The sequence below is a fragment of the Oncorhynchus gorbuscha genome, linkage group LG10 (genome assembly GCF_021184085.1).
Source record: "Oncorhynchus gorbuscha isolate QuinsamMale2020 ecotype Even-year linkage group LG10, OgorEven_v1.0, whole genome shotgun sequence".
In the NCBI taxonomy this organism is placed as follows: domain Eukaryota; kingdom Metazoa; phylum Chordata; class Actinopteri; order Salmoniformes; family Salmonidae; genus Oncorhynchus; species Oncorhynchus gorbuscha.
This window is the reverse complement of record NC_060182.1, coordinates 94,149,692-94,165,131: the sequence shown is the minus strand read 5'-3', so window position 1 is coordinate 94,165,131 and position 15,440 is coordinate 94,149,692. Positions and strand designations below refer to the sequence as shown.

General features: G+C 43.2%; 1 protein-coding gene across 1 annotated transcript in view; it reads left to right on the top strand.

Annotated features, from left to right (window-relative positions):
• Window positions 1-2,265: 2,265 nt before the first annotated feature.
• LOC124046779 (N-lysine methyltransferase SMYD2-A-like) overlaps window positions 2,266-15,440 on the top strand; it is a 58,016-nt gene continuing 44,841 nt past the window's right edge. Inside the window, exon 1 of the mRNA XM_046367529.1 lies at window positions 2,266-2,822. Within this exon, the coding sequence (XP_046223485.1) occupies window positions 2,638-2,822 (185 nt within the window). The 5' untranslated portion in view covers window positions 2,266-2,637. The remainder of the gene's footprint in view (window positions 2,823-15,440) is intronic.

Below are 15,440 nucleotides of genomic sequence, written 5' to 3'. Positions count from 1 at the left end.
GCACTGCTTCTCGTGGGGTGATCCTGATGTTTCCCATGTCTCACCTCATGTCTAAAACATTTGGAAAAGGGGACATGAAGTCAAAATGTTGATTCATCTACAAATTCAATGTTTTACACAATATTGTATCATATTGAGTTACTGACCTGTTTGTCTAATATATTTTCTGGTAAATACAGGGCAATTTCTCTTTCCGGGTTTGCCTTTTACTAGCGAGGTTGATAACATCGATATTAAAATACCATAACCCACAGACTTGACTCTAGTAATGGTAAAATATACTGGACTTTGGTCCATCTGCACATCTAAAATCCTACTATGGGGATGGGATATTTCTGCTGGGATGGAGGAATTAACTGGAACGCTCAACAAGATGAGCAAGACAGTCTAGGGTAAATATTAGCCCGAATAGGTGAAGTGTTACAATGACTGTACTTCTGATTCTAATTCTGAAGAGAAAAGTTCAAACCCTTTGAGGTCACTGAGGAAGACCAACAGTGACAGTGGGATCGTCTGAAAGATGTAAACTGAAGGATTTTGGGCACTTTGCCAGCAGACCACGATTTCGACTTTCAGGTCCTAAATCTGTGGCATGTGATGTTTCCTGTGTCAGGCTACTTTGGCACATTATCGACTAGCCCAGTCTGAAAAGTATTAGACTCGGGCTAGTTTAATTTCCATCCCTGCTGACATGTCTAACTGTCTTCACAGGTCATTTGGTTAGTCGTGTACAATAGATTCACTCGTGGAACAAAACTGTTTGTGTTTTGTGAGCTAGCTAGCCAGCTAGGTAATATTAGCTCACTGTTTGTGTTTCGTAACAGTATAATTTTAAACCGTCCCCTCGCCCATACCCGGGCACGAACCAGGGACCTTCTGCACACATCAACAACAGTCACCCATGAAGCATCGTTACCCATCGCTCCACAAAAGCCGCGGCCCTTGCAGAGCAAGGGGAACTACTACTTCAAGGTCTCAGAGCAAGTGACGTCACCGATTGAAACGCTATTTAGCGCGCACCGCTAACTAAGCTAGCCGTTTCACATCTGTTACATATGGTTCCCACCGTGAAGCATGGAGGAGGAGGTGTGATGGTATGGGGGGGGGGGGCTTTGCTGGTGATTTATTTAGAATTCAAGGCACACTTAACCAGCATGGCTACCACAGCATTCTGCAGCTACACGCCATCCCATCTGGTTATGCACTTAGTGGTACTATCATTTGTTTTTCAACAGGACAATGACACAACACACTTCCAGGCTGTGAAAGGGCTGTTTGACCAAGAAGGAGAGTGATGGAGTGCCTCATCAGATGACCTGGCCTCCACAAACACCCGACTTCAACCCAATTGAGATGGTTTGGGATGTGAAGGAAAAGCAGCCAACAAGTGCTCAGCATACATGGGAACTCCTTCAAGACTGATGGAAAAGCATTCCAGGTGAAGCTGGTTGAGAGAATACCAAGCGTGTGCAAAGCTGTCAAGGTAAAGGGTGGCTACTTTGAAGAATCTAAAATATATGTTGATTTGTTTAACACTTTCTGGGGGGTTACTACATGATTCCATGTGTTATTTCATAGTTTTGATGTCTTCACTGTTATTCTACAATGTAGAAAATAGTAAAATGAAAGAAAAAACCTTGAATGAGTAGGTGTGTCCAAACTTTTGACAGGTACTGTATGTGTAGATAGTACATTTTATGTTTAGGTTTTCAATATATCACCAACTGTTTCTGCTTATTGGCTATTTATCAACATGCCTTGTCAATAAGAATCAAATCAAATGTATTTGTATAGCCCTTCGTACATCAGCTGATATCTCAAAGTGCTGTACAGAAACCCAGCCTAAAACCCCAAACAGCAAGCAATGCAGGTGTAGAAGCACGCGACAAAACCTTTTTCAACTTAAGTTCTATTAATATATATTGAACTTTCAACATTAATGTCCAATGGTAATATACTAAATCACCCAAACGGGGTTACCCTGCCTAGATAGACCACACCGTGTCGTTTCCAATGGGAGGCTAGTGAGTGTGATAAGACCACAGACATATAAATGAACAATGAGCTAGTTATGAAACATATTTCGATATTATCTCCCAGCGACATCTAAACCATTCCTCAGAACCAAAACTATCCGGCCATTATGCCACGTTCACTGCCTAGTGGACGAATAGGAAACTCGGACATGTCCGAAGTGCTCATTGGTTGAACGCGGCACGTGTATTACTACAACTCGTTCGTAAGTGTGAAACGTGTCGTCGTTCCGACTGGCACTTGAACGTGGCATTAAGGACCTCGGTATCCCTGTAGTTCAATGTGTCGTAAGAAGTGACAAGCTAACCATATGATGCTAGGCTAGTTAGCCTTTGCCGTTTGGTATTGGTGAGAGGCTGAAACCAGCTAGCCAAAAAGACATTACAAGGAACAACGCTAGCAAGTCCGATCATTGCATTTATTTATTTTCTTTGCATAAGGACACAACCAATTGTTATCTAGGTCGCTGTCTTGCTAACGTCAACACACTCGGGGTAGTCAAACAAGCAAAGTAACAACAACAAAAAAACACAAAAAAACGAACAAAAAAGAGATCGGTAAAAGCTAGTCACCGAGGTGAACAGACCACACGCGGCATTGAAGATGAATGGCTTAACGAAGAACGAGGGAATAGCGGGGACGGAGAGGTTCGCCAGCCCGGGGAAAGGCAGGGGACTACGGGCTGTGAAGCACTTCGCCGTCGGAGACCTCGTGTTCGCCTGTCCTGCCTTCTCCTACGTCCTGACGGTGAATGAGAGAGGAGCGCACTGTGAATACTGCTTCACCAGGTACGGGACCTGGATAACAGTCTGAACACGACGTGTTTTGGGTTTGTTTATATAATAGAAATTATATCTTTTTTTTTTAAAGAGTAATGTTTTGTGGTTCTATCAAGCTAGCGGGTCAACCTTATTCTGTTAATGAATAGGATATTTCTCTCTGTTGTCACCTTGATATACGGCTGTTATGTTATCGATTTTACTACAGTAAGGTGTCCTCAAACCATTACCAATAACGTTGTATAAATAATTCGACACGCTGTTAGGCATTGACAAGGAGTGGATGTCACTCCGGAACCATGTGGGTTCAGCATGGCTTTCAGCAGCTGACAAAAACACACAGCTGTTTCTTCTGAGAAGGCCCATTCAGTAGCATGTCGCGTTCACGTACTAGTTGGAACTAGGAAACTCGGGCATTTCCGACTTGCTAACTGGTTGTAGTTATACACGTGCCGCGTACAACCAATCATCAAGTCGGACGTTTCCGGGTTCTGACAAGTATGGGAACGCGGCATCAGGCTCAGCTGTTTGTTCTGCCAATAAGGAATTCGTGAAATTGCGTTGTGACCAATGAGATATATAAACCCTGGATTGCTGATGCTGTGTATTTGCCATTGAGAGGGTTTGAAGCCTCCGGTCTGCCATATTGGCACTCCCTAAGTCATTCATAAGAATGAATGGAATTCTACCATCCATGTCAATGTTTAAAGGACATTTACATTTACATTTAAGTCATTTAGCAGACGCTCTTATCCAGAGCTACTTACAAATTGGTGCATTCACCTTTGTAAAGGGGACAGTAAACTTGAGTAAAATGTAAAAAATGTTTTTTTAAGGAAGTGGGATAGGTATCGCTGCCGGATGCTATGGTAACCATTCTGATTAAGTGTGCCTTGAATTCTAAATAAATCACTGACAGTGTCACCAGCAAAGCACCATCACACCTCCTCCTCCTCCATGCTTCACGGTGGGAACCACAGAGAGATCATCCAAAAATCTCACATTTGGACTCATCAGAACAAAGGACAGATTTCCACCAGTCTAATGTCCATTGCTCGTGTTTCTTGGCCCAAGCAAGTCTCTTCTTCTTATTGGTGTTCTTTAGTAGTGGTTTCTTTGCAGCAATTTGACCATGAAGGACTGATTCATGCAGTCTCCTCTGAACAGTTGATGTTGAGATGTGTCTGTTACTTGAACTCTGTGAAGCATTTATTTGGGCTGCAATTTCTGAGGCTGGTAACTCTAATGATCTTATCCTCTGCAGCAGAGGTAACTCTGGGTCTTCCTTTCCTGTAGAGGTCCTCATGAGAGCCAGTTCCATCATAGAGCTTGAAGGTTTTTGCAACTGCACTTGAAGAAATTTTCAAAGTTATTGGAAATTTGTGTTTTGACTGACCTTCATGTCTTAAAGTAATGATGGTCTGTCGTTTCTCTTTGCTTATTTGAGCTGTTCTTGCCATAATATGGACTTGGTCTTTTACAAAATAGGTCTATCTTCTGTATACCACTCCTACCTTGTCACAACACAACTGAATGGCTAAAATGCATTAAAAATGAAAGAAATTCCATGAATATATTCCAGGTGACTACCTCATAAAGCTGGTTGAGAGAATGCCAAGAGTGTGCAGCAGACTCTTGGTTAGTGAACAGACAGTGGCTCGGGGGGGGGGGGTTGTTGTTGTCCTTGATTCTTTTTTTGTTTGACCTTCCTGTGACATCGGGTGCTGTAGGTGTCCTGGAGGGCAGGTAGTTTGCCCCAGGTAATGCGGTGTGCAGACCGCACCAGCCTCATAATATCACCACCCGTATAATATCTATTATAGTGACAAGATAGCCGAGTGACCGCTCTAACAATGGAAATACACGTCCTCAATTATTGAAGGCAGGCGAGATCAGGTATGGTTTTGGTATTTATTAGGGATCACACATTAGCTGCTGTTACGTAATTTGACTCGAAGACCATACAAAAAAGGGTCTCATCTCACGCGGACAGATTTTTCACGGAGTAAGTCCATTCGCTTCGCCTCTTCCTCTCTGTTTACACTCAGTTGCAGGATAAACACACACAGAGTTTGCTTTCAGTTGGGTTTCCCAAAAGCATCGTAGCGATAAGATCATCTTAATTCCATTGAAACAAAATGGAGGAGCGAGACAGACATCTCTCTCTTTTCTCTCCTCTTCTCTTCTCTCTCTCTTTCAGCTATTTTAAGCTGCTGTACAAAACCGAAAGTGAAAGACATTAAAAAACAAAACTTTCTCTCTCCGACACCCTCTCTGTCTCTGACACACCCTCTCTGTCTCTGACACACCCTCTCTGTCTCTGACACACCCTCTCTGTCTCTGACACACCCTCTCTGTCTCTGACACACCCTCTCTGTCTCTGACACACCCTCTCTGTCTCTGACACACCCTCTCTGTCTCTGACACACCCTCTCTGTCTCTGACGCACCCTCTCTGTCTCTGACGCACCCTCTCTGTCTCTGACGACCCTCTCTGTCTCTCTGACACCCTCTCTGTCTCTGACGCACCCTCTCTGTCTCTCTGACACCCTCTCTGTCTCTCTGACACCCTCTCTGTCTCTGACGCACCCTCTCTGTCTCTGACGCACCCTCTCTGTCTCTCTGACGCACCCTCTCTGTCTCTCTGACGCACCCTCTCTGTCTCTCTGACGCACCCTCTCTGTCTCTCTGACGCACCCTCTCTGTCTCTCTGACAGATTTTCGCACCCTCTCTGTCTCTCTGACGCACCCTCTCTGTCTCTCTGACGCACCCTCTCTGTCTCTCTGACGCACCCTCTCTGTCTCTGACGCACCCTCTCTGTCTCTAACGCACCCTCTCTGTCTCTAACGCACCCTCTCTGTCTCTCTGACACCCTCTCTGTCTCTCTGACGCACCCTCTCTTTCTCTCTGACGCACCCTCTCTCTCTCTGACGCACTCTCTGTCTCTCTGACACCCTCTCTGTCTCTCTGACACCCTCTCTGTCTCTCTGACACCCTCTCTGTCTCTCTGACACCCTCTCTGTCTCTCTGACACACCCTCTCTCTGTCTCTCTGACACACCCTCTCTGTCTCTCTGACACACCCTCTCTGTCTCTCTGACACACCCTCTCTGTCCCTCTGACACACCCTCTCTGTCTCTCTGACACACCCTCTCTGTCTCTCTGACACACCCTCTCTGTCTCTCTGACACACCCTCTCTGTCTCTTTGACACACCCTCTCTGTCTCTCTGACACACCCTCTCTGTCTCTCTGACACACCCTCTCTGTCTCTCTGACACACCCTCTCTGTCTCTCTGACACACCCCCTCTGTCTCTCTGACACACCCCCTCTGTCTCTCTGACACACCCCCTCTGTCTCTCAATTCAATTTAAGGGGCTTTATTGGCATGGGTAACATGGGTAGCCTAGTGGTTAGAGCGTTGGACTAGTAACCAAAAGGTTGCAAGTTCGAATCCCCGAGCTGACAAGGTACAAATCTGTCGTTCTACCCCTGAACAAGGCAGTTAACCCACTGTTCCTAGGCCGTCATTGAAAATAAGAATTTGTTCTTAACTGACATGCCGAGTTAAATAAAGGTAAAATAAATATGTTTACAAACAAAAGGATATACGAAAACAAACAAAAGTGAAGTGAACAATAAATAATTAACAAACATTACTCACAAAATTTCCAAAAGAATAAAGACATTTCAAATGTCATACAGTCATTCAGTGTTGTAATGATGTGCAAATGGTTAAAAGTACAAAAGGGGAAGTAAATAAACACTAAATATGGGTTGATTTTATAATGATGTTTGTTCTTCACTGGTTGCCCCTTGTCTCGTGGCAACAGGTCACAAATCATGCTGCTGTGATGTCACACTGTGGAATTTCACCCAGTAGATATGGGAATTTGGATTTATTTTTCGAATTATTTGTGGATCTGTGTAAATCTGAGGGAAATATGTCTCTCTAATATGGTCATACGTTGGACAGGAGGTTAGGAAGTGCAGCTCAGTTTCCACCTCATTTTGTGGGCAGTGTGCACATAGCCTGTCTTCTCTTGAGAGCCAGGTCTGCCTACGGTGACCTTTCTCAATAGCAAGGCTAAGCTCACTGTAGAACTGTGCAGGAGAGGATGGCAACTCCTAACCAACTGTGCTCTTTAGTTCGTTTTTTTTGCGTTGTTTGTAACTTATTTTTGTAACTGATTTTGTACATAATGTTGCTACTACTGTCTCTTATGACCGAAAATAACGTCTGGACATCAGAACAGCGATTACTCGCCACGGACTAGAAGAAGAGTTTTCCTTTAACGAGTCCGACGCGAAGGATATACTGCTTTCTCGGGAACAGGCCCAAATCCCTGTCCTTTCCTTGAAGAAAAGAGTGAAGGCGGCGGAGGTCGGGCTCCCGTATAAGAATTCGTAGGTGAAAGGGTAAACCCCCACTACCATCCTTATTGGCTATCGTGAAATCATTGGAAAATTAAATCAATAACTGTAATCTTATGTTTCACCAAGTCGTGGCTGAACGACGACACGGATAATATAGAGCTGGTGAGATTTTCCATGCACCGGCAGAACAGAGAAGCTACGTGTGGTAAGACGAGGGGTAGGGGTGTGTATGTGTCTATTTGTTGATTACAGCTGGTGTGTTGTCTAATATTAAAGAAGTCTAGAGGTATTGCATGCCTGAGGTAGAGTACCTTATGATAAGCTGTAGACCACACTATCTACAAAGAGAGTTCTCATTATTATTCAACTCTATAAGGCCATAAGCAAACAAGAAAATGCTCATCCTGAAGCGGTGCTCCTAGTGGTCAGGGACTTTAATGCAGGCAAACTTAAATATGTTTTACCTAATTTCTACCAGCATGTTACATGTGCAACCAGAGGGGGAAAAAGACTCTAGACCGCCTTTACTCCACACGCAGACATGTAAAAAGCTCTCCCTCTATTAAAAAAAAAATTGACCATAATTATATCCTCCTGATTCCTGCTTACAAGCAAAAATTAAAGCAGGAAGTACCAGTGACTCGCTCTATAGGGAAGTGGACAGATGATGTGGATGCTACACTACAGGAATATTTTGCCAGCACTGACAGGAATATGTTCCTGGATTCCTCCAATGGCATTGAGGAGTATACCACCTCAGTCATCGGCTTCATCAATAAGTGCATCAACGACGTCTTCCCCACTTTGACCGTACGTACATATCCCAATCAGAAGCCATGGATTACAGGCAACATCCGCATCAAGCTAAAGGCTAGAGCTGCCATTTTCAAGGAGCGGGACACTAATTTGGACGCTCATAAGAAATCCCACTCTGCTCTCAGACGAACCATCAAACGGGCAAAGTGTCAATATGGACTAGAAAGGGAATCCCAGACGCGAGCTGCCCAATGACGCTAGCCTACCAGATGAGCTAAATGCCTTCATTTAAAAAAGTTAGCTTATGACGGTGAACCTTTTTTTGTGGGATACACTCAAGGTAATTCTAGGTATTGTGACATATTTTCGTTAACTTCTTGGTGATGGGGGCAGTGTTGAGTAGCTTGAATGAATAAGGTGCCCAAAGTAAACTGCCTGCTACTCAGGCCCAGATGCTAATATATGCATATTATTAGTAGTATTGGATAGAAAACACTCTGAAGTTTCTAAAACTGTTTGAATGATCTCTGAGTATAACAGGCGAAAACCTGAGAATAATCCAACCAGGAAGTGGGAAATCTGAGGTGTGTAGGTTTTCAAAGCTTGGCCTATCGAATACACAGTGTCTATAGGGTCATTTTTCACTTCCTAAGGCTTCCACTAGATGTTAACTGTCTTTAGAAACTTGTTTGAGCATTCTACTATAAAGGAGGGGCTCTCGCGCGGTCACGAGAGTTAGCTCTCGTTCCATTGCTTCTCTACAGACATTGATTCTATAATTAGTTTGACGGACTGTTAAAACTTTTTGAATTTTTCGTCCAACGTTCTGCTGGACCTGCACGCGCGTTTGGATTTGTTTACTAAACACCCTAACAAAAGGATTTATTTGGACATAAATTATGTACATTATTGAACAAATCAAGCATTTATTGTGGACTTGGGATTCCTGGGAGTGCATTCTGATGAAGATCATCAAATGTAAGTGAATATTTCAAATGCTATTGTTGACTACTCAATATGGCGGATATCGCTTTGGCCTCTTTGTTGTCTGAACGCTGTTCTCAGATTATTGCATGGTTAGCTTTTTCCGTTAATTTTTTTTAAATCTGACACAGTGGTTGCATTAAGGAGAAGTATATCTCTAATTCCGTGTTTTAATAGTCGTATCTTTATCAATGTTTTTTATGAGTATTTCTGTAATTTGACGGGGCTCTAAGCTAAATCATCGCATGTTTTAGAACTACTGAACATAACGCGCCAATGTAAAATTATATTTTCTAATATAAATATGCACTTTACCGAACAAAACATACATGTAATAATAATAATAATAATATATGCCATTTAGCAGACGCTTTTATCCAAAGCGACTTACAGTCATGTGTGCATACATTCTACGTATGGGTGGTCCCGGGGATCGAACCCACTACCCTGGCGTTACAAGCGCCATGCTCTACCAACTGAGCTACAGAAGGACAACGTATTGTGTAACATGAAGTCCTATGAGTGTCATCTGATGAAGATCATCAAAGTTTAGTGATTAATTTTTATCTCTTTGTACTTTTTGTGACTCCTCTTTGGCTGGAAAAATGGCTGTGTTTATTCTGTGGCTTGGTGGTGATCTAACATAATCGCTTGTGGAGCTTTCGCTGTAAAGCAGTTTTGAAATCCGATACTGTGGCTGGATTAACGAGAATTTTATCTTTAATATGGTGCCTAATACTTGTATGTTTGATAAATATGATTTATAAGATTTATGTTTCGTATTTGCAATTTCATTGGCTGTTGGCGATGGGTTCCGCTGGCGGAACGGGCTTAAACTATTCCCAATTCAATGGAATTGCAACCCTCTCTATGCACAGTGCATTCTTCCATCACATGTACAGCTGATTCTCAAATTCTTGCACACTAATGAGATGCTATTGACTACTACACTACACTGTCTGAGCCAAGGACTACATGCTTTCTGGTAAGTTTTAATTACAATACTGGGTGGGGTGAATATATTTTATATTACTTACTTTGATTTTTAAAAAACTAGTAAATAGTAGCCTACAGCAAAGTGTGTTTTAAATCATGTATAATTGTTAACGATTTCTCTTAGTTTTTGCTACCATGTGGGTTTTTAGCTCTCTTGAGCCTGGTAACTGAGTGTTAATTCACCTGTTTCCATACAGTGGCAAGAAAAAGTATGTGTACCTTGAGTGTTTTTTTTTTTGGAGATGCGATCATTGAATATTTCCTTTTGTTGTTCAGTGAAATCATCCCATATGGAGTCAACTCATTTAATGAAAGTTCAATTTGTAACTAAATTGTTTAAAAATATATATTTTGGAAGGATTTAACCATTTGCAATTATGTCTACTTATGATAAGGTAAAATGTTTCTGTCTTATTATATGGTAAATATATTCAAGGCATTTAACATCTACATTTTAAATGGTATTAATATTAATTACCATATATTCCTGTTAATTCCCACGGAAAGGTTCCACCTCTGAATATTCCCCAAAATGTGAAACCTTACAAGCAACACTGAACCATGCAAAAAAAAGCACTAGCTGTGTGATAAAACTCTCGGAAGCCGATGTGAGCAAGACCTTTTAACGGGTCATCATTCACAGGGCCTGACGGATTACTATGACGTGTACTCAAAGCATGTGTGGAACAACTGGCAAGTGTCTTCACTGACCTTTTCAACCTCTCCCTGACTGAGTCTGTAATAACTACATGTTTCAGGCTGACCACCATAGTCCCTATGCCCAAGGAAGTTAATGTAACCAGCCTAAATGATTTCCGCCCCGTAGCACTCAGGGCGGCAATCATTTAGGCTGGTTACCTTCGCTTCCTTGTAGCACTAGTAGCCATGAAGTGATTTGAAAGGCTGGTCACGGCTCACATCAACAGCAACCTCCAGGATACCCTAGACCCACTCCAATTCACGTACCGCCACAAAAGATCCATAGTTGATGCAATTTCACTATACACTGCCCATTCCCACCTGGACAAAAGGAGCACCTATGTGAGAATGCTGTTCATTGAATACAGCTCAGCGTTCAACTCCATAGTGCCCACGAAGCTCATTACTAAGCTAAGGACCCTGGGACTAAACACCTCCCTCTGCAACTGGATCCTGGACTTCCTGACGGGCCGCTCCCAGGTGGTCAGAGTAGGCAACAAGACATCTGCCACTTTTTGTTAAAAATCGCGGAAAATTTCAACGTCCTGCTACTCATGCCAGGAATATAGTATATGCATATGATTAGTATGTGTGGATAGAAAACACTCTGAAGTTTCTAAAACTGGTTAAATCATGTCTGTGACTATACAGAACGTGTGTAGCAGGCAAAACCCGAAGGAAAAACTGTTCATAAAAAAAATATATATATCCCTCTGCTAGGTCCCTGTATTGTCTATGGCAAGGGAAAATAGATAGCGCCCAGTTTACAGTTCCTACAGCTTCCACACGATGTCGCCAGTGTTGGCAATTGGGTTGAAGTTAATCCTTGGTGAAATGAGGAATAGGCACTTCCTGTCATCGGGTACACCGTGGGAAGTTATGAAAGACAGAAAATTGTCCATGATTTCAAGACTTGCTGCTAATTAAATACAGATTGCCCCATGATCAATTTGATCGATTATTAATGTTAACGTTTACAAATACCTAAAGTTGGATTACAAAAGTAGTTTGAGGTGTTTTGGCAAGTTTATAGGCAACTTTTTTAATAAAAAAAATGACGTGTTTTAGAAAGCTGTTTTTTTTCTGGATCAGACGGGCTTCATAAATGGACATTTTGGGTATACATGGACGGAATTAATAAAAAAAATACCCAATTGTTTATGGGACATATAGGAGTGCCAACAAAGAAGCTCGTCAAAGGTGATGAATGTTTTATATTTTATTTCTGCGTTTTGTGTTGCGCCGGCTACGCTAATTCTTTTGTTTACGTCTCGTTCAGGTATTTCGGGGGGGGGGGGTGCATGCTATCAGATAATAGCTTCTCATGCTTTCGCCGAAAAGCATTTTTTAAGTCTGACATGTTGGCTCGATTCACAACGAGTGTAGCTTTAATTGAGTACCCTGCATGCGTGATTTAATGAAAGTTTTAGTTTTAACGAGTACTATATGATTTGGCGCTACGCATTTCCCTGGGCTAGTGGCTAAGTGAGATGCTAGCGTCTCACTTAGCCTTAAGAGGTTAACACTGGGGCCCCTCAGGGGTGTGTACTTAGTCCCCTCCTGTACTCCCTGTGTACCCACAACAGCGTGGCCAAACATGACTCCAACACCATCATTAAGTTTGCTGACGACACAACAGTGGTAGGCCTGATCACCAACAACGATGAGACGGCCTATAGGGAGGAGGTCAGAGTGTGTTGCCAGGACAACAACCTCTCTCTCAATGTGAGCAAGACAAAGGAGGTGATCGTGGACTACAGGAAAAAGCGGGCCGAACAGGCCCCCATTAATATCGACGGGGCTGTAGTGGAGCGGGTCGAGAGTTTCAAGTTCCTTGGTGTCCACATCAAGGACACAGTCCAAACACACCAAGATGGTCCTTAAGAAGGCACGACAACACCTTCTCCCCCTCAGGAGACTGAAAAGATTTGACATGGGTCCCTAGATCCTCAGTAAGTTCTACAGCTGCACCATCGAGAGCATCCTGGCCTGTTGCATCACTGCCTGGTATGGCAACTGCTCGGCATCTGGCCGTAAGGCGCTACAGAGGGTAGTGCGTACGGCCCAGTACATCACTGGGGCCAAGCTTCCTGTCATCCAGGACCTATATAATAGGCGGTGTCAGAGGAAAGCCCATAAAACTGGTAGAGACTCCTGTCACCCAAGTCGTAGACTGTTTTCTCTGCTACTGCTGCACGGTAAGAGGTACCGGAGCACCAGGTCTAGGACCAAAAGGCTCCTTAACAGTTTCTATCCCCAAGCCATAAGGCTCCTTAACAGCTTCTATCACCAAGCCATAAGGCTCCTTAATAGCTTCTATCCCCAAGCCATAAGACTCCTTAACAGCTTCTACCCCCAAGCCATAAGGCTCCTTAACAGCTTCTATCCCCAAGCCATAAGGCTCCTTAATAGCTTCTATCCCCAAGCCATAAGACTCCTTAATAGCTTCTATCCCCAAGCCATAAGACTCCTTAACAGCTTCTACCCCCAAGCCATAAGGCTCCTTAACAGCTTCTATCCCCAAGCCATAAGGCTCCTTAACAGCTTCTAACCCCAAGCCATAAGGCTCCTTAACAGCTTCTATCCCCAAGCCATAAGGCTCCTTAATAGCTTCTACCCCCAAGCCATAAGGCTCCTTAACAGCTTCTATCCCCAAGCCATAAGGCTCCTTAACAGCTTCCCCCAAGCCATAAGGCTCCTTAACAGCTTCTATCCCCAAGCCATAAGGCTCCTTAACAGCTTCTAACCCCAAGCCATAAGGCTCCTTAACAGCTTCTATCCCCAAGCCATAAGGCTCCTTAATAGCTTCTACCCCCAAGCCATAAGACTCCTTAACAGCTTCTACCCCCAAGCCATAAGGCTCCTGAACAATTTAATCAAATGGCCACTGGACTATTTGCACTGATCCCCCCCCCCCCTCTCCTCCTCCATTTGTTTTGTACACTGCTGCTGCTCGCTGTTTATTATCTATGCATAGTCACTTCACACCTACCTACATGTACAAATGACCTCAACTAACCTGTACCCCCACACACTGACTCGGTATCAATAGCCTCGCTATTCTTATTTTATTGTGTTCATTTGTATCATTTTTTATGTTAGTTTATTTGGTAAATATTTTCTTAACTCTATTTCTAGAACATCACTTTTGGTTAAGGTCTACCTACACCTGTTGAATTCGCCTATACATATATTTGAGTCTGTACATAGTCAAAGTTTTACTTAATTTTGGGTCAATCACCTTGGTCAGGTATTCTGCCATTGTGTACTCTCTGTTTAATAGCATTCTAGTTTCCTCTGTTTTTTTGTTGTAAATTTCTTCCAATGTGTCAAGTAATTTTCTCATGACTTGGTTGGGTTAATTGTGTTGCTGTCCTGGGGGTCTGTTTGTGTTTGAACAGAGCCCAGGACCAGCTTGCTTAGGGGACTCTTCTCCAGGTTCATCTCTCTGTAGGTGATGGCTTTGTTATGGAAGGTTTGGGAATCGCTTCCTTTTAGGTGTTTATAGAATTGAACGGCTCTTTTCTGGAGTTGGATAATTAGCGGGTCTCATGCGTTATTTGAGTATAATTTTTGGTATAATTCGGCATGCAGAGTCTCAATTGGGTGTTTGTCATTTTGTGAATTCTTGGTTGGTGAGCGGACCACAGACCGCAATGGGCTCTATAACGGATTCAAGTATCTTTTTTTGCCAGATCCTAATTGGTATGTTGGTATGTTGAATTTTATGTTCCTTTTGATGGCATAGAATGCCCTTCTTGCCTTGTCTCTCAGCATGTTCATAGCTTTGTGGAAGTTACCTGTGGCGCTGATGTTTAGGCCAAGGTATGTATAGTTTTTTGTGTGCTCTTGGGCAACGGTTTCTAGATGGAATTTGTATTTGTGGTCTTGGCAACTGTACCTTTTTGGAAAACCGTTATGTTTGTCTTACTGAGATTTACTGTCAGGCCCAGGTCTGACAGAATTTATGCAGAAGGTTTAGGTGCTGCTGTAGGTCCTTCTTCGTTGGTCAGAGAAGCACCAGATCATCAGCAAACAGTAGACATTTGACTTCCGATTCTAGTAAGGTGAGGCCGGGTGCTGCAAACTGTTCTAGTGCCCACGCCAATTTGTTGATATATATGTTGAAGAGGGTGGGGCTTAAGCTGCATCCCTGTCTCACCACGCCGCCCTGTGGAAAGAAATATGTGTGTGTGGTTTTTGCCAATTTTAACCACACACTTGTTGTACCCTGAAATCCCAATTCTCTTCAATGCTTCTCAACGAGGAAGATTTGGAATTTGGTTTAGTTTCTGAATTTATTGTAATTATATTGACCCAGCCCTGGTCTTGTTTGGTCTGAAGGCTACAGGCTGAGACGGAGAGTGGAGCGGAACCTGTTTTAGTTTGTTGTGACACACCGTGAGGCTGAGAGACCGGAGCGGAACCTGCTTTAGTTTGTGACACACCGTGAGGCTGAGAGACCGGAGCGGAACCTGTTTTAGTTTGTTGTGAGGCTGAGAGACCGGAGCGGAACCTGCTTTAGTTTGTTGTGAGGCTGAGAGACCGGAGCGGAACCTGCTTTCGTTTGTGACACATCGTGAGGCTGAGAGACCGGAGCAGAACTACTTTAGTAGTGGCATTTCTGACTCTCTAGGACAGGCCTTTTTATATGTAGCCTACACACACGGACCCACACACCACAGCCTCACTTGTTTCTGGAGACATGCCCAGGACTATTTATATATTTTATATATATATATATATATATAGAAAAGTGACCTTTCTTTGCACCATCTGCCCTTAAGAGAGATGGATGTGAACCCACACTAGTGTGT